Raw genomic sequence first — 16,352 nt, forward strand, 5'->3', positions numbered from 1 at the left:
TTCTTGTAAAACTGTTTGTCTAATATTGTGATTTTCTTGTTTTCGTTTTCGTTCTCTCCCGTATGTTTGTGTAGGTTCAATGCGTTTCATCCTCGGAGCCAGATGGTGGTAATGTCTCACCCATGAGCAGCGATAGCAGGCAATCGCCATCGACAACTGTTTGTGACAAAGGTAGGTTGTGTTATGTAAAGTAGAAGGAAATTGAAAAAGGCAATGAAGAGTTTGGGTGAAATCTGTGGCAACTTGGAATGGAATAGATTTTTAATCATGGGATAATAGAGTCGGCATGAACAAGCCAAGTTCTTCATTGTCTTTTTATTTCATGGATCAAGTCGAAAGAGAGTTAAGTTTTCGAACTTGTTTCTGTACAAAACGAAAAATAATTGCAGAAAAAACCGCTGTTTATTATAAAATCGGAGCTTAAAATAGGACCACGAGAATCGGCGTTTCTAAAGTTAACCTAGCAAACAGGGAGGTAAGTTCCCTCCTGTCGAATTGTTTTTTGTTTTTTAATATTCGGACATAGACCCTTCGAGATCCTAACTTTTTACATATATAGTGTTTTTGACTAAATTTATGCAAACAATGGGTTATGTTAATTTGTAATCACTTCACAGGTCGCAATTATGGCTCGATCCTCAGGAAGCATGGATTTGCGGCTTGGTTCAGAATAGAAGCATGTTTTTGGAGTTGATCGCATAATATTTAGAGGTTGAAATTAACTAAAAAATAGAACAATTTGCTGATTTTGCTCTTGCTCTACAGATCGCAATTATAGACCAATCAACCTCTAAACCGCGAATATAGAGTGTAAATATGCGGAATATATCCCCGGTAACATTTGCCCAGGACATTATGGCATTATTTCAAATAATCAACTAATATGTGTTTGGATCTAAGGAGATTTTACAATATATTATAGTATTGGTCGCCCTCGTCCGTTATGGCCTTTGTTTGCTTGTTATACCCACCACCATTCTATGGAGTTTATCATTCCGTTTGTAACTCCTCGAAATATTTATAATAGACCCTACAAAGGACATATATTCTGGATTAGCGTAAAATTCTAAGACGATATAGCGATGTCCGCCTGTATGTCCATCTGTCTGTCTGTTGTAAACATTCAAACGCATAGTTGTCAATAGGCAGTTTAAATTCGTAAATGAGTCATGTCGGTCCACTTCTTCGTATAGCATCCATATAACGATACCTCCCGATATTCGGTATTTTCATGATATTAGCGACATTACCGAAATTATTTTGAATTTCGTATTTGAAGTTTGTAATGGCTACAACAGCCCGTGGCAAAAAAAATCTTATGCAGGTCCACGTCTTCGTATAGCCCCCATATGACCGTACCTCCCGATAGTCGGTATTTTCATGATTTTTGCAACAATTTTTTTTCATTATAATTGTAACAAATTTTAATTTAAAGTTCGTACGACTTCATATAGTCCCCATATAACGGTTTTCATTTAAGTGGTAGTTTTTGAAATTTTTTTGAAAATTTTCAAGTTCCTTCCAATTGGTGGAGGATATTAAAAGTTTGGCCCGGCCAAACTTAGCTCCTTTTTTACTAGTCCTAATATTTATTTATTTTTGGCGTTTAAGCTAAGTTTAGCTATTGTAGTATTTTAAATTTAGTCTGTGGTAGACCCTTAAGACCCCTTTGGTGATCGTATTGTTCTCGGCGGTATTGCCGAACACACTACATAACTAAAATGTAAGAATTTAGCGAAGTCTTAATCTGAAAATTTCAAAAAATGTGGTAGAGGGAGGATTATGGGACTTGTATCGAAACGTAGACTGACATTAAAAATTAGAATCTAATAAAACCTTCGAAAACTCGATCGCTTAAGTTTTTGTGCAAAAAGTAACTCTGTCGTTTGCGGACCTTACTGAAGGTTTTGTGTGAAAAGTAACTCTATCGATTGAAGATTTTAATGTCAAATTACAGCTGATTCGGTTTGATACTCTAGTTGAATCGTTCTAACTAAAAATTCGTTTTAGTTCCTAACTTCAAAGATTTATTTCGAGCTGTCTCATTCGGCATGGGAAATTGATCCTACTCCCATGTTATGCAATTACTGTAATTTCGATTGATTATTGCAGGTAAAACATTCAAAATCTCTAAAATTTTTAGGCACTGTTGAGAACTTATATTGAAATTTCTTTCTTTCATTCTTTTCTTACGAATCTTTCGATACGGTGTCGCAACCGGTTAATAATTTCTGAAATGCCTCTGCAGAGATTTGTGGCAAAAAACGTTTCAACAACCAAAGAAATCACGGTCCGGGGATTTATTTCAATCGCAAGCATTCCAAATTTCGTTAATTGTTATATTTATATTACACGTTTATTAAGTTTGCATCGAACTCCTTTCCCAATCCTTTAAAATGGTAAACTATAACAGGTGTATGCATTGGAAGCATTGTAGTTGTTGTGGACCAAAAACGCGTCACTACAAAAACAAGCTTTGCTGCGAAAAAGGATTTGCTAATAGAACTTGAGTCGAACTTGGAAATAAACATATAAATCATAAAAATATGATCTTCCCTTCAACAACGTAAAACTCAAAAATTAAAAATTCAGGCAAGCCTGGCTGTGGGATTAAACCGCGGACCTCGGTGTCCAGCCAAATAAGAGTTGCCGCCTCAACGTTCAGAGTCATTAACCCGTCTTCCTACAACGTTAAGCTCGTCTCGAAAGAGAAAACCACACACAAATTCACCAAAAGTAATTTTTAAACAAAATTGCATATAATTTCTAAACATTCCACAAAATCTGAAAGTGTTATTTTTTTGAGCTCAAATCAAATGTTCCATTTTTATTTTACGTCATCCTCATCGATTTTTGTTCATATACCCAACGACTCTATAAATATGACACAATTTAACAGGAATACAACGGGGAAACAAAGCCTGCCACTCAGCTTTGAAATTTTATTTCACGCATTGCTTTGTATTCCATTAAATTTCTATCCTGCGGATATCATATAAAAATGCTTACAAATTTCACATACAAGCGACACAAGCGACTTCCTTCCTGTGTGTTAGCACTCCACTCCACTTCATGTTTCATTCCTTTTGTGAAGGATATTCCGTTGCGCACGCTGCAGAGGGAGTATCGCAAATTGAAAACCCTATTAAATCCAGACCATACCAAGCACAGCCCACCACCATCACCTACTTGAATTACTTTTTTTTTTTTGTCATCGGAAAATTCAGCAGCCCGCCAGGAAGAATAGACAATAAAGTATGTAACAAATATGGAACACTTAAGGCATGTGATTGTCGTCGTCGGCAATGAGAACATAAACCTCAATGGTGCAGAACATTAGATTACGCTATTTACTGCATCAGACTTGGGAGATGGGGTGTTTATTTCTCCGCCAAGGAGGTTTTTTCTTATATAGATTTTATTTTAATATTGCTAATAAATGTATTGTGTAGGAATATGGTTTTGATGTTGCCAATAAATACTGAAGGAAATATAAAGAGCGAAGTAAAAATTTTAAAAGCTGTTAATTTTTATACCATCCACCATAGTATGGAGGGTGTATTAAATTTGTCATTTGGTATAGCCCCCATATAATGGTACGTCCCTTATTCGGTATTTTGGTGATTTAAGCGACATTATTCACCGGAAATGTCAAATTTGGTATTTGAAGCTCGTCATGGGAACTACAGCCTACGACAGAAAATTGTCTGTGCAGGTCCACGTCTTCGTATGGCCCCCATATAACGGTACCTCCCGATATTCAGTATTTTGATTATTTTAGCGACATTATTCACCGGAGTCATTTCAAATTTGGTTTTTGAAGTTCGTAATTGATACTACAGCCTATGACAGAAAATTGTCAGTGCAGGTCCACGTCTTCGTATAGCCCCAATATAACGGTTCCTCCCGATATTTGGTATTTTGATGATTTTAGCGACATTATTCACCGGAAGTGTTTCAAACTTTGGTGTTTGAAGTTCGTAATAAGTACCACAGCCTATGACAGAAAATTGCCTGTGCAGGTCCACGTCTTCGTATAGCCCCAATATAACGGCCACATTCGATATTTTTAGGATTTTAACAGAACGGATTTTATTTTTATTTTTGTATTTTTTTTTTTTTTTTTGAAAATTGTTCCAAATGGTGGAGGGTATTCCAAGATCGGCCCGGCCGAACTTACAGCCTTTTTACTTGTTTTTTTTTTCTAAAATTACAGAAATTCCCGCGTGTAATATGAAAGTAGAGCTTAAAATATGAAAAAGTACATCAGCGTTTGAATGTTTACATCAAATAAAAAAGGGCGGGAAAATTTCGCCCATTTTTAAATTTCGAGTTCCTTAGAAACCATACATTTTACACATATATAGTGTATTTTACATTATATTTGCATTATAAATCAAATATAAAATCCCTATTGTGATTCACTTGAGGGTTAAAATTTCAAAATGAACCTCGTATTGGTATCAGTAAAATATCAGTAAAGTATCAGTAAAATATAAAAACCGAAAATTTCCGAAAATTAGAAAAAGGGTGAAATTTCTCATCTATTTAGGTTATCTGTTTGGGTTAAAAAAAAAGTAAAAAGACATTAAGTTCGGCCGGCTAAAGGAATCATTTTTTGTATAAAAGTATCTAAATGCAAGTTCCAATTTAAACTTTAAACTACAAATACCGGTAAGACCGTGGGGATAATGCAGTTAAACTTTTCAAAAAAAAAAACATAAAGTGGGGGAAGCCGTCATATGGGGCGGCCCATATTAAAACTGGAACCTATATAGACAACATTATACTACAAGGATTTTTATCTATTGCTACCAAATTTCAAACAATTTCGTGGTTAAATGTGACTAAGATTATCAAAATACGGAATATCCGTGCGAACCGTAATATGTGCGCTATAGGAAAACAAGGACTTACATATTCCATGTTCCGCCACCAGAGCTAGAATCCATTATGACTTACAAATACCAATGCTTAGACAAATCCGTGTGAAAAAATGTGGCTATAACCATCAAAATGCCGAATATCGGGAGGTAACGTTAAATGGGGGCTATACGAAAACGTGGATCTATACATACAATGTTCCGCCACCTGAGCTGAACCCATTATGACATACAAATAAAAATTTTTAGACAAATCCGTGAAAAGAAACTATCAAAATACCGAATATAGGGAGGTACCGTTTTATGGCGGCTATACAAGAACGTGAACCGATATATCTCATTTTCAATACCAACCATCCTAACCACAATACCAATTATTACGCCAAATTTTGAAGCTCTACTTCAAATGATGTGGGCTGTATCGTGATTTCAACATACAGACGGACACACAGACTGACGGACATCGTTAAATCGACTTAGAATTTTATGCTAATCATGAATATACAGGGTGAGATAAAAAAACTGCAACTACCAATTGAATGAAAGCAAAAAATTTCGAAAATAGCATCAAATTTTGGAATAAGTTTAGATTTGTTCGAATTGGTCACCTTTGGCACGAATTAAGGCCTTCAAACGGTCAATGAAACCGTCAAACTCTGGAGTATTTTGGCCCATTCCCGGCTAGGCGCTTGCTTGAAGTAATCGACACTTTGGTATTTTTTAGTGCCAACCTTGCTTTCCAAAATACTCCAGTCCAGCTGATTGGTATCCGGAGATACTGATGGCCATTGTGCGCTGGAAATGAAGCGAGGAAGCTCATTTTTTTCTTGGGTGGCGGGTGCTGAGTGCAATGGTGCCGAGTCCTATTTGAATGTCCCAGGCCTGCGGCCAAAATGTTTGCGTGCCTAAGGCTTTAAGACACACTCCAGAATATTTTCGCGATAATATTCGACATTTATTATGATGCCACGGTCGATTAATACGAGCATAGAGCGACCATCGACTGTTATGGCGGCCCACACCATCACCGTGGCCGGCGTTTGAGTTCTGGTGACCAACCGAAGGTGAACATTTCAGCTGACCTCTTTGGCAAGTGGTATAAGTTCATGCACTTTTTGGAATTTCAATGGCTTTACCCCGAGCTCATTTTTCAATATTTGCCGAATGGAATGTAGCGATATGTTCAGATCACGAGCCATTTTTCGGCCACTGCGACGCGGGTTTCGATCAAGTCGCTTCTTTACTTTTCGAAACATTTCTGCTGAAGTTGCTGTTTTCTTCCGTCCACTTCCTTGACGTCGGGCTACGCTACCAGTATCTCGGTAACGAGCGATGGTACGAGACACAAAAGGTTTATTCACATTTAAATGCTGGAGTACTCTAACGATAGCCACTTGTGGTTTTCCAGCCAAACATAAACAAATCACACTATCACGCTTGAATTCCATCACGAAAAACTTTTTTTTTTGGAAAATTCTCACCAAAATGTACACTTGTTAATCATATAATGAGCTGTCACTGGGATAATTTTAACAGCTGGCGGACGAGCGGCTTAGAAATAACAGCAGTCTGAAGTTGGTTGCAGTTTTTTTTAGTTCACCCTGTATATACTTTATGTCGGCTATGAATGAATATTTAGGGTTGTTACAAACGGAATGACAAAGTTAATATCCCCCCTCTTCATGATGAATATATTTTTTTGATATACAATGGAAAAATAGATTTCTTTTGTGACGTATAGTAAAATTTAATAAAGAATATGTTGGTGTTTGACGTCATCATTCTAAAACGATGATGCTTTGTTGGAGATTTATGCACAAAATTACACAAAGTATGCCTTTATCCCTTAAATGTGTTTTTAATATGTATGAGTTCTTGGTGTTTTGTAGTAATACTGCCGAAGGCAGATATATCTTAAATGCACCTAAAACTTAAAAACCGTGGAAGAGGGGGAACTTTACACCTCTATTTAGCTTACTTTGCTATTTTATTTGTTTTTGAAAACTCCCGGAAATTAATTGAAATGGTCGTATTTTCGCAGAAATTATGGAATTTTCGCATAATTAATAATAAATCATTCAGACTTTTATACCACAAAAACAATTACAGTTGCAAAATTGGACACAGGTTCACACTCTTGATGTCATTTAACTAGCTTCCCCTTTAAACCCCTCCTTTTCTTTTACCCATTATTTCCCAAGTGTTCAATCAAAATACCCAGCTTCACCACCTCTATAGCTCAAATTGCTATTAAAGACAATTGATATTCCTTTGGGGATTAAACATCAAAATATGTTCACTTGAAATGCTGTCTAAATATTTTGATGCTCTTATAACCATCCTCGGCAATATTATCGGTTTAATGCTCTTCTGCTTATTGTTTAATATTCTGGGAATACCATTTGGGGATTTGTTGTCGATGCCATGGAAACACGGAGTATTATATAGACTCAGCTCTGATTTAAGTCTACTGCCAAGGAAAATCAATAAAAAAATATTTGTATTTTTACAATTTTCTTATTGATGCCATTTTATCTCAATTTATTTACATTCTCTTCTTTTTTATTCTCAGGTATTGTTATGTCAACCGCATATCAACAAAATGCCAATATTTTTAAGCCCTCGGAAGCGAAAATTCGTCGTGTACAAACACCGCCACAATATCATGTCATAGCAGGAGGTGGAGTTTCGGGTGCCACAACAACTGTAACAGCGAGTACAACAAATATTGCGGGTCTAACGAATTTGACGCTACACCATCATCACCAACACACGTTGGCATCTAATAATTCACAGACATTACAACAAAAACATATGGACATAAAACCAGATACACATGGTAAGTTGTTGTATCCTTGAACTTTGTTCTTGTTTTATTTTGCTGCAATATCTAGACGCACTAATACCAATAACAACAGCATATCCTTGGCCCATACACACACACGTACACTCACATTAACACATCCGCTGGGACATAAACTGAAAGGGCGATGACTATAAACAAGGACAGTTTTATTTTATTTTATGTACGCCTGAATGGTGTCCCAAAAGAAAATATTTCATAACGACATTTGTACACAATCTTACATTCATATATATGAGCAGATAAATGACACATCGCCTGTAACATGGAGACGTGATATATATATGAGTCATTTTATTGTAGATTAAAAAAATCCAATATTTGGGAAGTAACTAAATTATATATAAATACGTTTTTAATATTTTTTTAATTTGAAATAAATAATCGAAAGCCTCTAAAAGTTATTTTGGAAAACAAATTCAAACTCATTTTCTTTTAGTCATAAATACTATGATAAAAATCTAGTTTCATCATAAAGATTTACATTTTTTTCAAAGTTTGATAAAAATTCATTTAATTGTTAATATAACTAAAGTACCGCATTTGAATGTATAAAAAACGTATTAGGAATTCAATGACTCATATAAAAACGTTTCTTCCCTACCCACGACAAATTCCTAGCTCACATAACTTGTATATTAACCATACATTGACTTTTGTATTTTTTTTTTTATTTGTTATAATATATATGTTCTCTTTTATATCTATTGCCTTAACATACTTACATAAAATCGTATCTATTTATATACCTTACTGAATTTCATCCACGAGTCCTTTGGAATTTATGTTGTATTTTTCTGAATCATCGTATTGTCTTCAACAATATATCCTCATACTAACATTCATCTACGAATTCAACGGAATCTAAGAAAACACAAAAAAGAAACGATGTTGTAACCTAAAATAAAAATATTTTTTTTTTTTGTTTCCCAATATCCTCTGTTTTAATTATTTTTCTTGTTTAATTTTATATTTACTATGTGTTATAATAATAGAATAATATGTAGCTTTCGCATACGATAAAAATATTTATACCCTACAACACTATGTGTTGGGGGTATTATAAGTTTGATTGGGCCAGAATTTATGTAACACCTCGAAATATTGGTTTCCCATATAGGAAAGTATATATGGATCTTCCTAGCTCGCCGAGATGAGTCGATCTAGCTATGTATGTCCGTCCGTCCGTCTGTCCGTCTGTCCCTCTGTCCATGTTAATTTGTAATCACGCTACAGGTCGCAATTATGACCCGATCCTTACGAAATTTTGCACGAAGGTAGGGTTAGGGTCAGAATAGAAGCCTATTTCTTATGGAGATGATCGCCAAATGTTAAGGGGTTGAAATGGACCAAATGCTGAAAAAATGTCGGATTTTGCAGTAGCTATACAGGTCGCAATTATAGACCAATCGACGCGGAATTTCGGTGTAGGTCGGGGAAGAAGCCTACCAATTTGGGTGGTCATCGGACAATATTTAGCGGGTAAAATAGACCATATCTTTTGTGTTAAAAAAATTCAAAAATTCAATTTTTTTCATTAAACCGCGAATATTTCAAATCCCGGCGAAATCACAAAGCCGTGACAAGGTTACTTCTGATCTTTACATTGATGTTAATATCCATCAAATCGGATATATAGAAAAATATGTGTATATGTCTATCAAAGAAGATATGCTTGAAAGATCTCTTATATGTCGAGAACGGCTGAACTGATTTCGACAGTTCTCATTAATTCAAAATGGCCTCTAGGCAGGAAAGAAAAAACGTCTAAAAAAATTGCATAAAAATATCTCTCTAAAGATGAAAATATTGATTTTGTAATATTTTCTCATATTTTTTCAATTTTGTCATATTTTTGGCATATTTTCATTTTGAATTAAACATTTGGTAATATTTCTACAGCTAACAAAACTAAGTAGTTAGGATATCAGGATATCATGTACAGGTCGCATTTATGGCCCGATCCTTATGAAATTTTGCATGGGGATAAGATGAAGGTCAGAATAGAAGCCTACTCTTTTTGGAGATAATCGCCATATATTTAGGGGTTGAAATGGACAAAAAAACTGCAAAATTGTCAGCAGCAAGTCGTAATTATCGCCCGATCCTCACGCGCATTTGAATGGAGGTTACCGGACATTGCAAAAGCCAAATAGTTTTGGATGAGCATCCAAAAATATTCAATGTGTGAAATAGTTTGCCAACTTTTGTAGACAAAATACGAAAATATCCATTCCAGTGACTTTTTGGATAATTCACAAACACGGGAAAGACGCACTTCTGATTATTTCGTTAAGGCTGATTTCGTTGAAGAATATAGTCAAATGTCTGTATCTCATATAGATGCGTTTTAGTCAAAAACCAATAATAAATGTTAATCTTTTGCCACTTCTAAGAGATTATAGGTCTTTGGGAAATAATGGTTCCAGATCTAGGAAGACCATTTACGTACGTGCAACATCTACCAATAAATTGGAAATGAGCAAATTAGTTTAAGTTGCTATTATTCGAAAATTAGAGAACGAAACCTGATGGTTTTCTTTTATAATTTGTCACAAAATCTTGTGGAATTCTTTCGAGTATCTCGCCTATATAAACTGTATCATTTATTATAGAGTTGTAGGGTATTCAACGGTCGGCCCCGCTCGACTGTAGCCTTTGCTGACTTGTTTTATTTTGGATTTAAAAAAATGTTTTGGACTTATAAGTACTATAGCAGTTATTTTTCGAATAAAATTTTCATTGAAATTTAATATTTTTGGCACAAGAATATACGATTTGCTTAAATTTGAGCCATTTTTTTATAATATTTAAAGCAATTCCAAAGTTCGAATTCTTTTAAGCATGTTTTAAGATAAGACATTTTTAGCTATATGCCTAGAGAGGGTATTAATCATTTGATACGGCCAAAACGTGCCTCATCGGTTTTAGACCCTAGGTCTCTTTAGACCACATCCGTTTCATGAAATTTGGAGTCGATCTAGCGATGTCCGTCCGTCTGTCTGTCTGGCTGGCAGGTGCGCACGATAACTCTCGAAGGGAGTACCCGATTTGATCAGAACTAGACACATCGTAATGTTATTGTCAAACTTAGATCGAGTTCGGAGATGGGCAATATCGGTCGACTCCTTCTGGTACCTCCCACACAAAATGTCAACATTTTCAAAGAAAATAGTTTATTGTACAAGAGAAAGAGAAAGGATAATCCAATTCTAATATTTGCATCAGGTGCGAAAATGAACAATATCGGTGCACCCCATCAAGTACCTCCCCCACAAAGGGTTACAATTTTGAATAATTATAACTCTTATAAAATGTGATGCAAGTCTCCGATTGTCTTCAACTTACACACATTACAATATTTTTATTGACGCAAAGTCTGGTGTAAAGATTAAATATATCGGTCCACTCATTCTGGTACCTCTCCTACAAAGTGTCAAAATTTTGAATATTTATAAAGCTCATAAAACACGGAATTGACATCCGATTCCTTTCAGACTTGGCACATCTCAATACTTCCGTCAACACAAGATCTCTTATAAAGATGATAGAGATCGGACCATTCCTTCTGGTACCTTCCACACAAAGGGTCAAAGTTTTGAATTAACAAAACGATCATAAAATCCGAATTAAGCATCTGTTTCTCTTCAAATTACACACATCACAATACTTCTATTCGCCCAAGGCCTGGTGTGAAATTGTTATATATATATATTGGTCAACTCCTTCTGGTACCTCCTCCACAAAGGGTCAACATTTTGAATAACCATGAAGCTCATAAAATGCGAAATTAACATGTGATTCCATTCAGACTTGGCACATCTCAATATTTCTATCAAAACAAGATATTTTATAATGATGGTAGAGATCGGATCATTGCTTCTGGTACCTCCCCCACATAAAATTCAAGATTTTGAAAACAAAAAGCTCAAAGAAAACGAATTAAGTATCCAACTCTCTTCAAATTTCACACATCCAAATATTTTGGCTAGCAGGATCTGTGGATGTGTATCTGCGAGCCCCTTATGGTACCTCACCCACAACAGTGCCGTTAAAAATGTCGCTAAAACATGGGGGTTATACGAAGACGTGGACCTGCACAGACCATTTTTTGTCATACATTGTACCCATTACGAACTTGACCTGCCTGCAGACAAAATAAAGATCTGTGGAAAATTTGAGCTTTCTATATTAATTCGGTTTGACTGTAGCGAGATTACAATAGATGGACGGACGGATGTGGAAAAATTGAGCTTCCTATCTTAATTCGTTTTGACTGTAGCGAGATTACAACAGACGGACGGACATGGCTAAATCGTCTTAGAATTTTACGCTAATCAAGAGTATATATACAGGGTTGCCCATATTCGACGGACCCATGACTCTTTGGGCCCATTCCAATCGACGAGGCTTGTCCACAGGCAACATTCTTTTCGTCAATTGAATTTTGTACGGGAACAAATGCAAATCAATGCGAATAATCCGTTGTAAAGTGGACCGAGCCATGCCCAACTGCTGAGAACGGCGTTTTTGGGATGTTTTGGGGACCTCTCAACACTGGCTCGTACGGCAGCGATATTCTCGGCCGATCGCCTTGGTCGACTTTTATATGGCCTCTTCGGATTAGAAAGAGCCTTACCAGTCGAAAATTTTTCGTATAAACGCTTAATGGTGTTCTTAGAAGGCGCACTTCTGACATTTTTTAATGTTTTAAAAGCACGTTGAGTTTTCACAATTGACTTCTTCTGTTGAATGTAAATTTCAACTATTTCAGAGCGCTCGCGTGGGGTGTATTGGTTCATGGTAAAAATCTGCTTGGACTAACGCTTCAAACGCGGTATGTCATTAAGCGATGTGACATCTCTGTCAAAAGTTATGGCGTTGTCAGATGGGTCCGTCGAATATGGACAACCCTGTACGTTGTTGAGTCTAAAATTATTATTTCGATGAGTTACAAATGGAATGACGAACTTAATATACCCTCCATACTATGTATGGTGGAGGGTATAAAAAAGTGCAGTGTTGACCCGCTAGTTGGTATTGCTTCGATTACCAAACGGCTGATTGACATGGGTCCCATATAACGGTACCTTCTGATTTTTAACCACATCAACTTGAATTTTTAATATGGATCATAATTTTTCCCAATTGCATGAAAAAATGGAAATCTTGGAGAGAAAATTTCTTCTATTGTTGTCAGGAAAACATTGCAATGATTGTATAATGATCTTAATATTCGATCGGCATTTATTTTTCTTAGGTCTCTAGAACAGGTCTACTCTTCTTTAACCTTTTGTTGTACCCATTGATAAATTTATAGAAAGGATTTTTAGATAAATACAATTATTTGAGTTTCAAAGTGAAATAAATCCTCACAAGCCATGACATTTTGAAATGCCACAACAATATATGTACATCAACAAATTATTGACATTTTGGCGAAGAAATATTACATTTTAGATTGATGACTTAAGAGCCTAAATTGCTCATAGAACAAATTTGATTTATTGCCAAGCTTTTGATAAATATGACTAACAGCCACAACAACTAACCAAATGTGTCATTCAAATACCATTCATAATATCTCACATAACAGGTTCATGGTTTTGTTATTTTCGGATTGGGTTTTTGCATACATTCCCCACCCTTGTCTCATATCCATCAATTTTAACATCCATTGCCACACTAAAGCTTTCACTGTTATTTCTCTACATTCTCTAACGGCTTGAAATGAGTATTTCTTTGATTTTGTTATATATTTAAAGTGTTATTTTATCATAGATTCGCCACAGAATTCTCCCACTACAACGGTTATGCTAACACCGCCACCGCCACCACCACGAACCCCAACCCCTTTGCAACAGCAGCAAATACTACAACAACAACACCAGCAGCAGCACCAACAATTGCAACAATACCACCCACAACAGCAGAACTTCTTACAAAACTCTTCAACGATTTCCGTTTCCGAGAATCGTCTACAACACCAATCCCAACAGCAACTCCAACACAACCATAAAACTCCAACCAAACAAACTCAACGGAATCGAAATCGTTCGTTGAAGCCATTATCACCACTTACCACACACACAAAAGTAACTGGTGCTGATGCGGAGGAAGTTTCTACTGCTGGCGGCAGTGGTTGTGGTGGTGGAGCAACTGCAGGTGGTGTAAGCATTTCGCCATCTGCATCCTCTACCCCTCCACTGGCCATGAGTTTGATGCGTACCTTTGCAGTAGGTGAACTAATATGGGGTCCGGCACGTGGTTTCCCCGCTTGGCCTGGTAAAGTTGTAAAAATTCCCGACAATCAACAGGAATCCGTTTGGGTTCAATGGTTCGGTGGTGGTGGCCGCTCTAATACCGAAATAATGCCCACAAACATATTGCAAAGTCTATCTGAGGGCTTGGAAGCCCATCACAAAGCGCAAAAGGATACAAGAAAGTGAGCAATTTGTTTTTAAATATTTTTATATTGTTTTTTTATTATTAAGCTATCCCATAATCTGCGGACTTAAGATAAGCTTGGCTTGTGGTTATACATAGTGAATGTCGTAACGTTATGAAATTTGAGATTTTTCCGGCATATTTCCGGCTTTTAAATGTCTCTTAGCTTCACAGAGTATGATATATTTGACTGGTAAAAAGTTTAACTCATCAAAACAACGATTTCAAATTAAATGTTGTACATCGTAAAAGTTCTACTAAACATCAAACTCCAGATTTGTAGCAGAATATCTTTATAAAGTCTACGAATTTTACTACAAGTCCATGAAAAATACAATATTTTTGGTTTGTAAGAATCTTGTACTTGTGAAATTTTATATGTAACACTTGAATAATTGAGTAAAGCCCTTGAGAAGGATTTTTAAAATATTCAGGATTTTGTTCTTCGAGAAATTTTCTAAAAAAAATATTCCTAAAAATCAAATATTTTTGTTGCTTGGATTTTTTTAATTGTTTAAACATTTTTTGGCCCTTTAAAAAAACTAATCTGAAAATATATCAGGATATCCTCGAACAGTTCTTAAAAAACGCTGTTTTTTCATTCAAGAATTTCTAGTTATTTTTTAATACTCCATATTTTTGGTCTTTATGTTCTTCAAATTTTATCAGATTTGTGGTCCATGGAAATATAGAACTGAAATCCTCAAATTTTTTCTGGAGGTTCTTGAAGGAATCTTAGAAACCCATGATATTTACCAGGAAGTCCTTAAAAATATTACTAAAAACAATTTTTGGTGCCTGAAATGTTATTCTTTGCTAAAAAAAAACATGATTTGTGTTAAAATACCCTGTTACCAAAAAAACATCCCTGTTCTCCATTTTTATACCGTCCACCATAGTATGGTTGATTTAACGATGTCTGTCCGTCTGTGGAAATCACTCTAGCATCCGTAGGAAATTAAGTATGTTGATATTTTTTTTTTTGTATATTACAGGGTTGGGCATATTGCACTAAATTTTTAGTGCACTAAGAATTAAATAATTAGTGGTAGTGCAAGTTTTAATTCCACTACCACTAAAGGGTTAGTGGTAATAAAATTTCACCACTACACTTTAGTGGTAGTGAAATTTTATTAGCACTACCACTAAATTTAGTGATTTTTCAAATAAAAGTTGCACTACCACTAAATTTTAGCGAAGCCAAAAAAAGCACTGTGTATATAAGTATTATACCAGCTATAATGAAGTTTATTGAAGTGAGTAGGGAACTACAATCCAGAATATATAGTACATATTCATAAAATTTGATTACTTTTCTAAATAGCACTAATTTAGTGCTATTTTTTATGAAATACCACTAATTTAGTGCAAGTTTTTTTAAATACCACTAAATTTAGTGGTAGTGCTATTGAGATTCCACTACCACTAAAATGTAGTGGTAGTGCAATTTTTTTGTTTAAATATCACTAAAGGGTTTAGTGGTAGTGCAATTTATTTTTCACTACCACTAACCCTTTAGTGGTAGTGGAATTAAAAATTGCACTACCACTAAATGAACAGTGATAGTGAAAATTTTAGTGCACTAAAAATACAGTGCATTATGCCCATCTCTGGTATATTATGTCTGCAGGGCTTTTGGTATTGAAAATGGGCCATGTTAGGTCCACGTTTTAGTATCCTCCTCATATAATGGTTTCTCCCTATTTTCGGTATTTTGGTGATTTAAGTGACATTATTCACCGGAAATGTTTCAAATTTGGTATTTAAAGTTCGTAATGGATACTATAGCCTATGACAGAAAATTGTCCGTGCAGGTCTACATCTTCGTATAGCCCCCATATAACAAAGGTACCTCCCTATATTTGGTATTTTGATGATTTTAGCGACATTATTCACCGGAATTGTTTCAAAATTGGTATATGGAGTTCGTAATGTATATTACAGCCAGTCTATGCAAGTCCACTTTTTGGTATGGTTCCTCCCTATATTCGGTATTTTGATGATTTTAGCTACATTCTTTACCGATATTTTTTTCATTTTTTTTTTTCAAGTTTCGCATTTGAATATTGTAACGGCTTATGACAAAAAATGCCCATGCAGGTCCACGTCGTCGTATAAACCCTAATATAACGGCTACATTTGGTATTTTTAAGTTTTTA

General features: G+C 35.4%; 1 protein-coding gene across 1 annotated transcript in view; it reads left to right on the top strand.

Moving 5' to 3' along the window:
* The window catches only part of LOC101889975 (mucin-2), a 534,609-nt gene that overhangs the window by 511,118 nt on the left and 7,139 nt on the right, over positions 1 to 16,352 (top strand). The window contains exons 7-9 of the mRNA XM_059121607.1: positions 75 to 171; positions 7,456 to 7,722; positions 13,528 to 14,191. Coding sequence (XP_058977590.1) covers positions 75 to 171; positions 7,456 to 7,722; positions 13,528 to 14,191 — 1,028 coding nt within the window. The remainder of the gene's footprint in view (positions 1 to 74; positions 172 to 7,455; positions 7,723 to 13,527; positions 14,192 to 16,352) is intronic.

The sequence above is a fragment of the Musca domestica genome, unplaced genomic scaffold (genome assembly GCF_030504385.1).
Source record: "Musca domestica strain aabys unplaced genomic scaffold, Musca_domestica.polishedcontigs.V.1.1 1, whole genome shotgun sequence".
In the NCBI taxonomy this organism is placed as follows: domain Eukaryota; kingdom Metazoa; phylum Arthropoda; class Insecta; order Diptera; family Muscidae; genus Musca; species Musca domestica.